Source organism: Dipodomys spectabilis, unplaced genomic scaffold, assembly GCF_019054845.1.
Source record: "Dipodomys spectabilis isolate Male_0828 unplaced genomic scaffold, ASM1905484v1 ptg000092l, whole genome shotgun sequence".
Classification (NCBI taxonomy): domain Eukaryota; kingdom Metazoa; phylum Chordata; class Mammalia; order Rodentia; family Heteromyidae; genus Dipodomys; species Dipodomys spectabilis.
The window spans coordinates 2242277-2257842 of record NW_024870769.1 but is presented as its reverse complement, the minus strand read 5'-3'; the positions used below and the strand labels follow the sequence as shown (position 1 = coordinate 2257842).

Genomic DNA, 15566 nt, shown 5'->3' with positions numbered 1-15566 from the left:
GCTTACAAAATTATACTAAAATATTAATATTACTAAAAATCACAACATCCATTTAAAATGTTTACACTACTAATGTAGTCTGAATCTTACTTCAATGTGCAAAGAAGGTAAAATGCAAATAGCAAAATGTGACTGTAATAACTCTTATTTTATACTCATATTACATATGACTTTCACCCTCAGGTAGTGAGAGCTAGGAATAGACTTCAGTAAGAAGTTACTTGCTTCCTTACTTCTTCCAAATTATTCTTTTCCACCAGTTTCCATCTCAGTTGAGCTTTCAAGCTTTTCAGCATTTTCTTAATGGACAGCAAGTGATCCACACTGGGTTTCTTATTTAAACATTCAATAATCTGACTTTTAAACTAAGTGAAAGAAAGTTACAAAATTTTCAAACATATTAGACAACAACATTTACTACTTTATTTCTCCACTAATACTTGACTACCTGAATTTAAACTGAAATGCTAAAAAATAAAATAAAAACTTCAGTTTTCAAAAAGGTAATGGTACATACACAGGGAAACATTTACAGTATTGACAGAATCTCAATTTTATTTACATATGCAGAAAGAGATATACAGTGAGATACACACTGCTAATATGAATGCAAACTGGAATTTCTAATGATGATATAAATTGACATAATCCTTTCCAAAAATGGTATGATAGTATTATAAAGCTTAAATAATATTCATTCTTTTTACCTTGAACATAACAATTTTAGGGATCACAGAAGTTACACACCTACAAAGATGGTGTAGAATGTTATTCATGATAGAAAAAAATTAGAAGTAACTTCAATGTTCCATATATGTGCATGGTTAATGTTAAAGAGCTGCACAGGAATGATCACTTATTTATTCAAAATGATAATACAGAAGAACTGTACATCACATGGGAAAATATTCATCATGTACAATTAAGGAAGGAGATGTTTTCAAAATAACTTATATAACAAATATAATGCACATTATTTATGTGTGGCTGTGTATATCCACTCAAAAAGGAAATACTGTGAAACTGTCTCTGAAACTAGGATAGGTTTTTTTTTTTTATTTTACATGGAGTAAATACTTCAGTAAATTTGTACAGACAGAAAAAAATGATGAAAAGAAGATGTTTCCAAATACAAAAGTAAAACAAAGATTTTTACCTAAAATATATGAACAAAAATCACCAGTCTTACTATAAATTCAATTATATGCCAGCTAGCAATAAACAATTTACTAACATACTTAGTATTAAACTCAGTGGTATTAAATTCAGTATTATAAATTAACAAAAATGTAAGCATTAAAAATTTTAAATATTGATGGAAAAAACCAGTAAGAGAAAGCAAAATCCAACCTCAACGCTGTCCTTATACTTGGACTGTAGTGTAACAATGAGCCTTTCCTCTAAATAGATCTTCTGTAATACTTGACTATATGTATTTAAAATGATCTCTTTGTCTGCATCATGTTGTTCCTAAATAAAAATTATACACAAAATATTATACACAAAAGAACAGACAAAACAGTTAAAACTTTTTTGCAAGGGCTGAAAGTTGATTCCATTGCCTTGTGTAAACTAGGCAAGCATTCTATCACTGAGCTATAGTTCTGGGCTTGAACCCTCTATACATGATATATACACTAAGCAGGTATTCTACCTACCACTGAGCTACATCCCTAACCCTTAAAATTTCTTACAACAGAAATTTTAACAGAATGAACTGTAAAATATTTTTGAAATACTGTTAAATGCATTTGAAATTATTTCTCAATTTTCTTCTAGACAGAAGAAAATACTGGTATCAAACATGTTCATATAAAAATGTTATCTCTATTATGCTACAGTATTATTCTTAAATCTTTCAGAAGCAGAATGTTAAAGAAAATCAAGGCTATTAATACTCTTGAGTATAAGAACCAAACAATATACAGAACTTCAACACACTAAGTTTTAGTGCATTGAGAAGGCTAACAACATCAATTTAACTTACTTAATAGAGAAATGCAATATAAATAAAGCTGCAAAAAGTAAAAAAGGAAGAAAATGAAAAGCATTACCACTGAGACTGGAAAGCAGACAATAACTGGGAAAGAGTCCTAATAAACAATGTTGAACTTATAAAAATACTGGTGGGGGGAGTGTAGTCGTGGAGATAGGAGGGCAAGGGTGGTAGGGGAAAAACAAAGGAGGGGGCAACAATGTTTGATAAGAAATGTACTTATTACCTTGCTCATGTAATTATAACCTCTCTGTATGGTATTTTCACAAGAAAAAAAACTTATTTAAAAAAATACTAGTACAGGGGGAAAGCCTATCACCACCCCAGTATAACCAAAGAAAGGATTACAAAATATTCTTTTGAAGATCTATGCAAATTACTAACTTGATACAACAATACAAAAAAATACGTAATAAAAAGAGCTATTAATCAATCTTGTGTTTCTACTTCCAGAGCTCTTTGTACTTTATTTCAAGTTTTCAAAGATCTAAAGAAGTCCTTTCTTAGAGCCATGAAAATAAACTCAAGAGTCAAATGATATAGAAGGCTAATCTACTTAAAAGGGGTTTCCTAGAATTAAATACTAGATTTTCTTGTTGTAAAATGTCTTATTAAAAATGAAAGCAAGCCGGGCACCGGTGGCTCACGCCTGTAATCCTAGCTACTCAGGAGGCTGAGATCTGAGGATCTTGGTTCAAAGCCAGCAAGGGCAGGAAAGTCTGTGAGACTCTTATCTCCAATAAACCACTAGAAAACTGGAAGTGGCACTGTGGCCCAAGCGGTAGAGTGCTCGTCTTGAGCTGAAGAGCTGAGGGACAGCGCCCAAGCCCAGAGTTCAAGCCCCACGACCAACAAAAAAAAAAAAAGAAAGAAAGAAAGCAAGCATTGGGCTGGGAAGGTGGCTCAGCGGTAGAGTGCTTGCGTTGCATGCATGAGGCCCTGGGATCGATTCCTCAGCACCACATACACAGGGAGGAAAAAAAGCCGGAAGTGGTGCTATGGCTCAAGTGGTAGAGCACTAGCTGAAGAGCTGAGGGACAGTGCCTAGGCCCAGAGTTCAGGCCCCACAACCGACAAAAATAAATAAATAAATAAAAATGAAAGCATCAAGCTGGACACCAGTGGCTCAAGCCTTAGCAACTAAAAGAGCTGAGATCTGAGATCAAAGCCAGCCCAAGCCAGCACAGGCAGGAAAGACATAAGACTCTTATCTCTAAGCACACAAAAAGGCAGGAAGTGGAACTGTGGCTCAATTAGTAAAGTGCTAAGTTTGAGCTAAAAATCTCAGGGACAAGTGGGGTGGGGTGCTGGTGGTTCACACCTGTTATCCTGGCTTCTCAGGAGGCTGAGATCTGAAAATTTCAGTTGGAAGCCAGCCCAGACATAGGAAAGCCATGAGAAGGAGGGAAGGGGAGAGGAGGGGAGGGGAGGGGAGGGATCATCACCCTGTAGAAGCATAAGACTTTACATTATATTTAGAACAATGGAACTCTTTCAAAAAAAAAGCCTACATAAAGAAAGACCAGTCTCAATACTTGAGCAAGAAAAACTATAGTACTGATTAATGCCTCCCAATTTGCAAGAGAAATCACTGCTTCCAATTAAACAATAATAAAAAGTATCAAAACTCACAGTTAGAGCTAACTCCAGCTCTTTGCAAACACACGATTCAGTCTTTTCTAGGATGTCATCAATATCATCAATTTTGATTTGAGAAGTCAGTGATTTTTCCAAAGAAAGATCAAAAACCTTTTTGACAGAAATAAAAGCATCTCAATTAATTCAACTAGCATTCTTTGTGCTTTAAACTTCAAGCAGAGCATTAAGCTATTCATTGGCAATTTAGGACTCTTAAGATTACAAAATTAAAAAAACAACTCCCATAAAACTTTATGTACAAGAAAAGTCTCACACACACACACACACACACACACTCACACACACACAGCATACCGAAAGAAAATTAGTGGTAAAAGAAAAATAAGAACAAAACCAAGATTATTGTTTTTGTCAATAATATACAGAGCAATGTGAATAAAAGCTATAAAGAAACTTGACCACCGAGGTGTCAAGTTAAAACCTGATAATTAACAGTAGACTATGTCATTTCTTAAATTAAGAAAGGATACAATTAAAATATAAATATCCTTTGTTTTCTGTCACAAACACCAGTGAGCAAAATTTTCTTTACCTTTAGGATGCTCTGGAACCATGCTATAAGATGCTGCAAAGAAGCCTCTGTTTCATTCCTAACACTTGTGAACTCCTTTCCTTTATCACACTTCCAATCATAAAATTTTCTAAGTATTTCTTCAGAGTTTGTTCCTTCTTTAGCTTGTCCATACACTGCTGCTAAAGAGGTAGATAAATCCTAGAAATATTCGTATTTATTAGTTTACTATTTATTAGTGATTCCAACACTGTCAGAATCATAAATAAAGATGCAAAGATAAAAACACAAAACTGTCTAGAAAATGATTTATTTGGACTATAATGTTCGAGGTATATTAAGTACCTAAGTCACAAATAAGAAGTTTCATATTCTTAGGTTTTTAAATCGAAACTGTCCTCTTTTTAATGACTTTAAATAAAAACCATTACAATGATATGGAAGCTTCCAGTATTATTGCTAAGTAAAAATAAACTACACACTAAAATACATACTTCCAATTAAGACATTAAACATAATATAATGTGCTGAAAGCATTTTTAAGAACTGAAAGAGACAACGCAACCAGCAAAGTCTGCTACTTTTTCCAGTAATCAAACCTTAAAATGCTACTCAAATAAGAGGAAAACTCAATGGGTTCCAGAAGTTTTTATCCCAAAACTAAGAAATCCATGGAAAGACAGCAAAAACTGTGATCAGAACCTGCACTTTCTTCATTTTCTTATTCTCTCCATTTTGCTGGGCAGGAAAGTATGTAATGAGTTATATACAGACCACACAAGAACACAGATATATAGGATATATATTATATATATTAATAATATATTAATGTTAATAATATAATATATAATTATAAATATATTATAACTAGGATAAAAGAGTTGACAGTGCAGGAGTATTCTCTTTCATTCTCTTTTCCCTGGAATACATGTCAGCATTTACATCCAATATAGTAGCCCTGGAAAAGAGCAGTGGCTGAGATAATTTTCACACAGGAGTAAAAAGCAAATATGGAATAGCTGAGCATTTGATACAGTAACACAACTTCTCTACCTTAAAAAAAAATTTTAATCCTTAAACCAATCTGAAGTCTTAAAAATTGTGTTAAAGGCTTTTCTTCTTCCCCAGACCCCTCTACCACATACTACAATCTATACAACACAAAACTAAGGTTCATAGTCCTATAATCCTAGCTACTCAGAAAGCTGAAACCTGAGGCTAGAGGTGCAAAGCCAATTTGGGAAGACAAATCAATGAGACTCTTAACTCCAATTAGCCAGCAAAACGCCAGAACTGGAAGTGTGGCTCAAGTAATAGAGTTCTAATCACTAGTCATAATAAAGCCAAGTAAGAGCTTTAGGCTCTGTATTCATATCTCAGTACTAGCACCAAAAAAGTTCTTTATTGCAGACTCTCCAGTCATATTTACTAACAGTGAGAACTGTTATAATGCAACCTTCAGGGTTGGTTGCATTATAGAAAAGTCAATTCTTACTGTACTACTGCTCTTTTATACAAAAGAAGTCACGACTCAAAAAAACAGGTTATTTATACAATTCCATTTAAGAAAATGTTTAAAAGATGAACTTATAATTTAGCATATATTTCATATATTTTTTATCCAAACCTTAAGTGTTTTCAGGCGTTTATTAAGTGGTAAGTCGTCTACTTCCAGAATAAAAACATCTACTGTCATGTATAGCTTCTGTTGCACTTCATTTCTTTCAGCAATCAAAATATTCCCTTCATCCTAGAGAAAGAAAAACAGAATAATCACCACTAATATATCAGATTTCTTTCATATATTTCTCTACATGTAAAAAGGTGATTTCTAAAAGTGAACATTACAGCCTCCAAACAAGCATTTACAACAAATATTATCTTCCTTAGATCACCAGTATGACAAAAGAATTTTCTTTTCCTTAGTTAGAAATAAAATTTTAAGTTCAATAACTATGCTCTATGAATGTATTTTTCCTTTTATTTTTGTAATAAACTTCTCTAAGAAAGTTATACCCATTCATATTAATTACATACTGCTTTCCTCCTATCCCCATCCCTTTCTCCACACCATCTACTCATCTTTCAAGATTTATTTAAACTCCACTAGGATAAAGCCTCCAGTTCACCCAGGAGGTTATTTAGGAATGTTTATATAAAATATATCCAAGAACTCAATGCATTATTTCTATTACAGTACCTACCATAGTATATTGAAACTATTAATATAACCAGCCAAAACCTAAGAAAGATAGAAAGGATACTATCTCTCAAAAAGTCTGTGTCTCCAGTGTATGTGTGTGTGTGTGTGTGTGTGTGTGTGTGTGTGTGTGTGTGTGTAAACACACACACATATATATACACACATACATATACATATATACATACATATACAATGAAGATACAAACTATATATTTATATATATATATATATATATATATCTCAAATTTTCTTGGTCCATTCATCTGAGGGGCAAAAATGTGAGAGAGATATATATGTATTTAGATATAGATATAGATAAAATGGAATTCTATGCCTCCATCAGAAAGAATGACACTACAACATTTGCTAGGAAATGAAAGGACTTGGAAAAAAATTACATTAAGTAAGCCATACTCAAAGAAACATAGGTCCCATGGTTTCCCTTATTTGCAATAACTAATATACATCTAAGATAATCTTACCAGACAATCAGAAAAGGTCAAAAGCTACATACATATGACCATATAAAATGATGCCAAAAGAAATGAACCCCAAGACAGGAACACAAGAGGATTTTTTTCTCTGTTGCTGTTGTTTTTAATGTACTATTGTTTTGTTTCTTTTCTATGTTCTTCCCCCATGGTATAACCCCTATTGTCACTGTATTTGATTCCAGTGCCCTGAATCTTGTATATACATTTCTCTAATTTGGAGAGGGGAAGGGAAACAACAAAATGCTGAAACAAGGATACAAGGATACAGGATGACCCATTTTAACAATGAGACATACAAAACACTATGTTGAAAATGAACTTTACAACTTGGTGGGGGGAAGAGGGAGGATTTCAGGGGGAGGGAAGGGATAGTAGGGGAAAAACAAAGGAGGGGGTAAAAATGCTCAATAGGAAATGTAGTCATTACCTTACTCATGTAACTGTAACCCCTCTCTACAATATCTTTACAACAAAAAAATAAATTTTAAAAAAATTTGTGCCTCCATTACCTGTATTAATATATGACAAATATACTTAAAAACTTATAGATATTTCTTTCATAAACTCAATCCGACTATTTTATAATCATAAATATAAAGACAAAAACCCAAATAACGCTCATTCCTTTCATCAAAAAAGTGCATGGCAGCAGGGAATCAGTGGCTCATGTCTATAATCCTAGCTACCCTGGAGGCTGAGATCCAGAGAATCAAGGTTTGAAACCAGCTAGGGCTGAAAGTTGATGAGGCTCCATTTCCAAAATAACCAGCAGTGACTAAAATAACCAGTGTATGCCAAAGTGAAACTAAATGGTGTAAACTCTTTGAACAATTAACAGATAGTTTAACAAACTATCAGGAAGCTAAAATGCTTTGAATGGAAAGGGAGAACTAGTGGGAGGGAGTAGATGAATGGAGAAGGAAATACTGGATATATGCAGTCATAATACTCAAATCAATTAACCAGCCAACAAAAAGTAGGCCTGGAGGTGGCTTAAGTGGTAGTGCATGTGCTAACCATGAGCAACCCTCAGCAACCCTGAAGTCCTCCCAGCAAAAAAATGGCAAACAAGTTACAATATCACACAAAATACATAAAAATAACAAATTCTAAGATTCGCATTAAATTCAGTGAGATAAATAACATAGCTACTTCATTTGTGCTTTTCTCCAATAACCTTTTCAATCTATCAAATAAACCTTAAGTCCTGGAAAATTAGCAGTGATTTAAAAAAAAAAAAAGTATTTCAAAAATAAGTCCTGCCGGGTGTTGGTGGCTCACACCTGTAATCCTAGCTACTCAGGAGGCTGAGATCTGAGGATCACAGTTCAAAGCCAGCCGGGGCAGGAATGTCTGTGAGTCTCTCATCTCCAATTAACAACCAGAAAACCGAAAGTGGCACTGTGGCAAGTAGAGCACTTGCCTTGAGCTGAAGAGCTGAGGAACAGCACCCAAGCCCAGAGTTCAAGACCCCCAACTGATTAAATAAATAAATAAATAAAAATAAGTCCTGAAACATCAGCAGTAATAGAAACAAATATTTATTTTAAAAAGAGTCACATATATATATTACTAGGATACCAAGTATTGCAATCAGCATGCACAGTTGCAAGAATCTCCATTAAATAGTTCTAGTTTACTATTTCTTCCCAGTCCAGATACAATTTACTATTCAGAAATTACATTCAACATCGCATTCAACAATTCTGCTCAGCAAGATGGCTGAAATAGTTTATCTTATTTCCAAGGGAATATAAAGAGAATTCATCAAATATCAAACACTCATATAAAAGAGAAATGTTAAAGATTTTGGTAACTATAACTACTTTTTTTTTTTTTTTTTTTTTTTTTTTTTGTCGGTTGTGGGGCTTGAACTCTGGGCCTGGGCGCTGTCCCTCAGCTATTCAGCTCAAGGCGAGCGCTCTACCACTTGAGCTACAGCGCCACTTCCGGTTTTCTGGTGGTTTATTGGAGATAGGAGTCTCACGGTCTCTCCTACCCGGGCTGGCTTTGAACCGCGATCCTCAGATCTCAGCCTCCTGAGTAGCTAGGATTACGGGCGTGAGCCACCAGCGCCCGGCTTATAACTACTTTTTGTTAACCACTTATAACCACAATCACCACCTAATTTCTTATAAGGTACTACATTTTTAATATATAAACAATTTGACTATGCAAATAGTGTCTACAAGTAAAAATAAAGCATTCATTTTATTTAAATAAAATAGCATCACAGTATCTGCAGTCCCTCTGATCTCTCAAAAAGTAACTACTGCCAGGTACCAGTGGCTCACACTCATAACCCTACTCAGCAGGCTAATAATATCTGAGGATTATAGTCTGAAGCCAGATAGGGAAAGAAAGTCCATAAGAGTCTTATAACCAATTAATTAACCACTGAAGAAGCCAGAAGTGGAGGTGCAGCCAAAGTGGTAGAGTACTAGCCTTGAGCAAAAAAGCTTAGTACAGTGCCCAGGCTGGTTCAAGCCCCAGGACACAAAAGAAAAAATAAATGTAATTATTTCTTCATGTTTAGTAGATAAAAACCATAATGCAGAAAATTTCTTGACCCACCTCATTATAACAACTTTGAATATTCTTCTGAGCCAGATTGTATTCTGCCCAAACTTTTTCTAATTCAGTTAAAGAAGTTGGAGTAGTAATGTACCCTTCATTCAATACTTGAATAGCATCTGAAAGGTCATTTCCAAAACTGATGTTCACACGTCTATTTAAGGAAAACAGCAAAAAGAGACAAAAAATATGAGAAAAATTGTATGAGAAAAACTCAGTTATATACTAATGATCTAAAAGACACCATTTACAGCAGTGGCTATGAAGAAGTACTTTTTAAGCTTCATATGAAATCAAGGACAAGATGGTAGATTAGAATCTCTCCCTCTGTTTGACTTTATTTAAGAGAGATTTTTTTCCCAAAAGAGTAAGAGCATGAGGAATAATGGTAAGAGACAGCTGAAAAGCATGGGAACGCAGAAAGATAATGCAGAGAAAAGTAACTGGTCACAGTTCCAACCCTAATTTATAGAAGAAAAGGAGAAACTGAAACCACAACCACAAGGTAAGCCAGGCAAACTTAGTAACAACAGACTGATAGAGCTAGATGCCCAATAAGCTCAATCTCTTGAAAGCCTTAAATACAGGAGGGCACTTGTTATGATAGTGAATCCTTATATAGAAGCCTGCCACTAGAAATCCATTCTCATACCCCATTCCTCACAGAGCTAAAGGCAGGCACCATCTTGAAAGAGGTATCTATTGTTTGAGATTAAAATACTCTAGAAATCTGAGAACAACAAATAACTGCAGCTCAGGGAGCCTGGGATGCCTTGTCATAGTGTGTAGGTAGGAGACTTCTATGTGAGGTGGCCATAGAGAAAGCAGAGTCATGGATGTATTTTGAAGACTGAGCAGCAGGAAGCTGAAGCAATGAAGCATGTGAAGGTCGGTGGCTCCACCTCCTATGGTGGATAAGTCACATCATCTGAGGATTACGACACAAACAGGACTCCATGCTGATGGCTAGGGGATTTCTTGGCTTTCACTGCTGTCTCACTGTTGCATGTAGTTTGCTGCCAGGCAGGGCACCCAGGTTGCACAGATTACTCAATTTTCCTGGCCACCTCCTTTCATGGGATTTTCAACTGTTGGGAAGGGCCTGAATGGCACTGAAACTAGAAGCTAAAGTGCTGGGTTCTCTGAATTCATCCCCCTCAAGTACAAAACTCAATACTATTTGCTTGCTTCTTCCATGCTTGATCACATTCAGGGGAGACACCCAAAGTTTGGGTGCTTACTGCCCAAAGGATACAGACTTGGGAGGACCATGAGCAAATGGGAACCTGCCCAACCAGCAGGCTACAGAACTCCCTGTGGCCAGAATAAAAGAGGGAAGCTTCTAAAATAAATGTCATCCTGAAATGGACAACTGAAGTGGACCTGATCCCATTCTCAGCCTCAATTTATACAGAACTACAAGAGATTCCATTTAGTGACGATTGATGGTGTCTGGTACTCTAAAACACACAGGTGGAATGTCTGACTATTGAACTACACTCCCAGACCAGTGGTAAGCAAGAGCATACCAACCCTGCCACCACCCAGGTCTGCATGAACACTGAGAAAGATTCCATGGTTCTGATCAACAACTGTATATATACTACATATTATACTACTATATACTATACTATATATAGTATACATAGTATATACTATATAGTATGTATTATATAGTATAATACATAGTATATAATACCTATTATATATTAGTCATATATTTATATATTACATACTATATAACATAATATTGGACATTATATTATGTAATGCATATAATTATATCCACTTGTATAATTATATAACTGCACAATTATATCTTATTAAAAACTATAATAAGAATCATTGAATAAATTAAACAGTACAGCAACAAACACCTCGATGAATTCAAAGAAAATACAAATAATCATCTGAATGACAAAGAAAATAATGGAGGATATGCAAGAGAAATTCCATGAAGATAAAGAGTGCTGGAAAAAAATAGGACTCTGGAAATAAAATGTTCATAAAATCAGAAATTGTAGCTGAAAGAAAGCTCTCAACAATATGGATCAAGTAGGAAACGGGACTCATTGCTGAAGGAAGACAGAAAGAAAAATTAGAATATTCAGACAATAACAAAAGTATAAACAAAACAGACAAGATCAGCTGGGCACCAGTGGCTCACGCCTGTAATCCTAGCTACTCAGGAGGCTGAGATCTGAGGATTGGGGTTCAAAGCCAGCCCTGACAGGAAAGTCCATGAGACTCTTATTTTCAATTAACCACCAGAAAACTGGAAGTGGCTCTGTGGCTCTAGTGGTAGAACACTAGCCTTTTGCTGAAGAGCTCAAGTACAGCACCCAGGTCCAGAGTTCAAGCCCCACGACAAAAAAAAAAAGAAAAGAAAAAAAAGACAAGATCTTTGGGAACTATTGAAAGATCAAACTTACAAAATATTAGCATAGAAAAAGAGGTACTTGAGGGGGGTAATTGTGGAGGTGGGAGGGAAGGGATGGTAAGGGGTAAACAAAGGAGGGGGCAACAATGTTCAACAGGTAATGTACTCATTACCTTGCTCATGTAACTGTAACCCCTCTCTACAATATCTTTACAATAAAAGAAGTTAAAATAAAGAAGAAAGAAGGAAAAAGTCACATGCTAAAGGCACAGAAAACATGTTAGTCATGGAATTTTTTTTTTAATCTTAGGGCATTTACGGGTATAGCCAGCTTTTAGAACAGCAAACAAGACCAGGAACTTTTACTTATCATATTGTGATTAAAATAGTAAGTATAAGAAACAAGCAAAGAATATTGAAAATTCCAAGGAACTAATATAAGTCATATATTAAGGCAACTCAATCAGAAAACCAGTAGATTCATCAATAGAAACTCTAAAATTCAGGAAAGTATGGGCAAATGTAACTCAAGCTTTTAAAAAAAGTGTCAAGTTTGATTACTGTATCCAGTAAAGCTATCCTTCATACTTGGAGAAATAAACATTTTCCATTATAAGCAAAAATGAAAGAAATTCATAACCATTAAACAGCACTGCAGAAGATACTTAAATTAAAGGAATACTAAAAATAGAAGAAGCTAAATATAATCATAAGAGTATAGAAAAGAATAAATCTCACTTAAAAGTAGATAAGCAAATTGTAATTAGGAAAAGAATAAAATATTTCAGTAATAACTTCAAATGTTAATGATCTCAATTCTCCAGTGGAAAGACACAGACTGGCAATTTGGACTAAAGACAAAGCCCAGGGCTGGGAAGGTGGCTCAGTGGTAGAGCGCTTGCCTTACATGCCTGAGGCCCTGGGTTCGATTCCTCAGCACCACATAAGCAAAAAGAAAAAAGCCAGAAGTGGCGCTGTGGCTCAAGTGGTAGAGAGCTAGCCTTGAGCTGAAGAGCTGAGGGACAGCACCCAGGCCCAGAGTTCAGGCCCCACAACTGGACCCCCCCCCCCAAAAAAAAAGACAAAGCCCAGCTTTTTACTGACTAAAAGAAATGTACCTTACTGGTAACACAGCTTTAAAGTGAAAAGATGCAAAAAGATATTTCAACCAAATAGAGACCAAAAGCAACCAGACAGTCTCTTTAACAAGTGTTAGAACTGAATGTCCGCATGTGGAAAACTAAAACTATATCCCAATCTCTCACTCTATACAAACATCAACTCAAAATGAATCAAAGATCTTACTTTAAGACCAGAAACTTTGAAACCACTTAGAGGAAAATACAAAAGAAATACTTTAAGGTCTTTCTAAATAAGACTCCACTACTCAGAAAATAAGAGCAAAAATTGTAACGAATTCTGATTGCTTGTCTATCAAGTCCAAGGTCCTGAGACCAAACCCCACTACTGCCAAAAAATATATAAGGTTCTACATAGCAATATAATAAAGAGAGTGAAAAGATGGCCTACAGAACAGGAGACAATGTTTGCAAGATATTCATCTGACAAGGGGATTAATATCCAGAATATATAAAGAACAAAAATTAAACAGTAAACAATTTAATCAACAAATTGGCCAGTGAACTAAACAAACAATTAATAAACACATATGTACAATGGCCAGAAAATATATGAAAATATGTTCAACATCCTGAGCCTTCAGGGAAATACAAACCAAAACTACATTGAGATTCTACTTCACTCCAGTTAGAATGGCTATCATCAAGAAAATAAATATAGGGGCTGGGAAGGTGGCTCAGTGGTAGAGTGCTTGCCTTGAGTGCATGAGGCCCTGGGTTCGATTCCTCAGCACCACATAAGCAGAAAAAGCCGGAAGTGGCACTGTGGCTCAAGTGGTAGAGCAATGGCCTTGAGCTGAAGAGTTGAGGGACAGCGCCCAGGCCCAGAGTTCAAGCCCCACGACTGACAAAAATAAATAAATAAATATAAACAAATGCCTGGATCATTCTATGAAGCCATTCTATGAACTCATTCTATGAATCCATTATTGCACTCATTCTAAAATATATGTGTATATATATGTGTGTGTGTGTGTATAAAATATATAGATAGAGTAATAAAATTTCTATACACAGCATTAAGATGAAAGAAAGAAATTAAAGGGTTACAAACAGGGAAAGAAGTCAAACTATCCCTATTTGCAGATGATATGATCCTTTACCTGTAGGACACTTAAAATTCCATACCAAAACAAACTCCTAGAGCTAACAAAGACCTTCAGTAACATTGCAGGATACAAAAATCAACACACAAAAATCAGTAGTTTTTCTGTACACTAACAAAAAGAAGAAGGAAATTAAAAGAATAACTCCACTGACAACAGCTGCATAAAATAACAATAATTAGACATAATCCTAACCAAGAAGTTAAAGGACTTCAATGATGAAATTTACAAAACCTTGAAGAAGACAACAGAAATGGAAAGATTTCCTATGAATATGGAGTGGCAGAATACTGTGACACACACACTACATATATATTATAATGTACCTAATTTCTTTCAATATTTCCACTTTAGCTGCCAGATTTTTCATTCTGGTACCCACACGAGTCTTCCGAGTACTTTCTAAATGTTTAGTCAAATCCATAGTAGTTGCTTTCTCTTGCTGAAATAAAAGAACAAACATTCAAATAAATACCAAATGGGAATGTATATTCCTATTATTATTTAAAGGATTTTAGGTATACTTAAAAAATTTGTAAAGGTTCACACCTATAATCCTCAGGCTGAGCTCTGAAGCAAAGCCAGCCCAGGCAGGAAAGTGTGTGAGATTCTTATCTCCAATTAACCACCAGAAAACCAGAAGTAGCACTGTGGCTCTAATTGGAACCCTTGAATGAAAAGGCTCAGGGACAGTACCCAGGCTCTGAGTTCAAGCCCCAAGACTGACAAATTAACATCCAAACAGAATTAAATTGTTGGGATATCCCAGCCGGTGTCAAGAGAATTAGAGAAATAAAGTTTGAAAACGTATTTTGTGTCAAAAAATACACTTTTGTAAACCATACAGTATTTTTTATTAGTCTATACCCTGTTTAGGGGGAAAAACAATTGAACTTGAACCTAAGCAAACACGGAGACTTACCAACCATAAAAGGATATACATGATGATTTTAAAAAAACAAGTTACAAACTATACAATTAAAAACATCAACCAAGCCAAGTGTCAGTGGCTCACACTTACAATCCTAGCTACTGGGGAGGCTGAGATCTGAGGATCACAGTTTGAAGCCAGCATGAGAAGATGGACAATGAGACTCTTATGTTCACTTAATCACTAAAAAGTCAGAAGTGGAGCTATGGCTCAAGTGCCAGAGTACTAGTTTGAGCAAAAAAGCTCAGGGAAGCACCCAGGCCCTTGAGTTCAAGCCCCATGGTTAGCACCAAAAAAATAAATGAATAAAAGGCTTTCATGGGGCTGAGGCTATATAAGAAACCTGAAAACTATTATTATAATATTAATTAATATTATGGAATTTCTGGTTTTGTGTAAATAGTGCTGGCTTATGGGTTTTGTTATTTGGAAACTTGTAACTGGAGCTTGAAATAAAGCCCAGGGCCTTACACATGGTAAGCCTGCACTCAACAACTGATCTCCAATGCCAATTCCTAGTTACTATTTCTTTAAATTTCTTTTCTATTAGCAATAGATACACACTAAAGAATA

General features: G+C 35.2%; 1 protein-coding gene across 1 annotated transcript in view; it reads right to left on the bottom strand.

Moving 5' to 3' along the window:
* Stk31 (serine/threonine kinase 31) overlaps window positions 1-15566 on the bottom strand; it is a 49569-nt gene that overhangs the window by 18005 nt on the left and 15998 nt on the right. Inside the window, exons 9-15 of the mRNA XM_042685050.1 lie at window positions 14389-14504; window positions 9438-9591; window positions 5794-5916; window positions 4188-4367; window positions 3629-3745; window positions 1351-1470; window positions 234-365 (exon numbers count right to left, since the gene is read on the bottom strand). Of these exons, the coding sequence (XP_042540984.1) occupies window positions 234-365; window positions 1351-1470; window positions 3629-3745; window positions 4188-4367; window positions 5794-5916; window positions 9438-9591; window positions 14389-14504 (942 nt within the window). The remainder of the gene's footprint in view (window positions 1-233; window positions 366-1350; window positions 1471-3628; window positions 3746-4187; window positions 4368-5793; window positions 5917-9437; window positions 9592-14388; window positions 14505-15566) is intronic.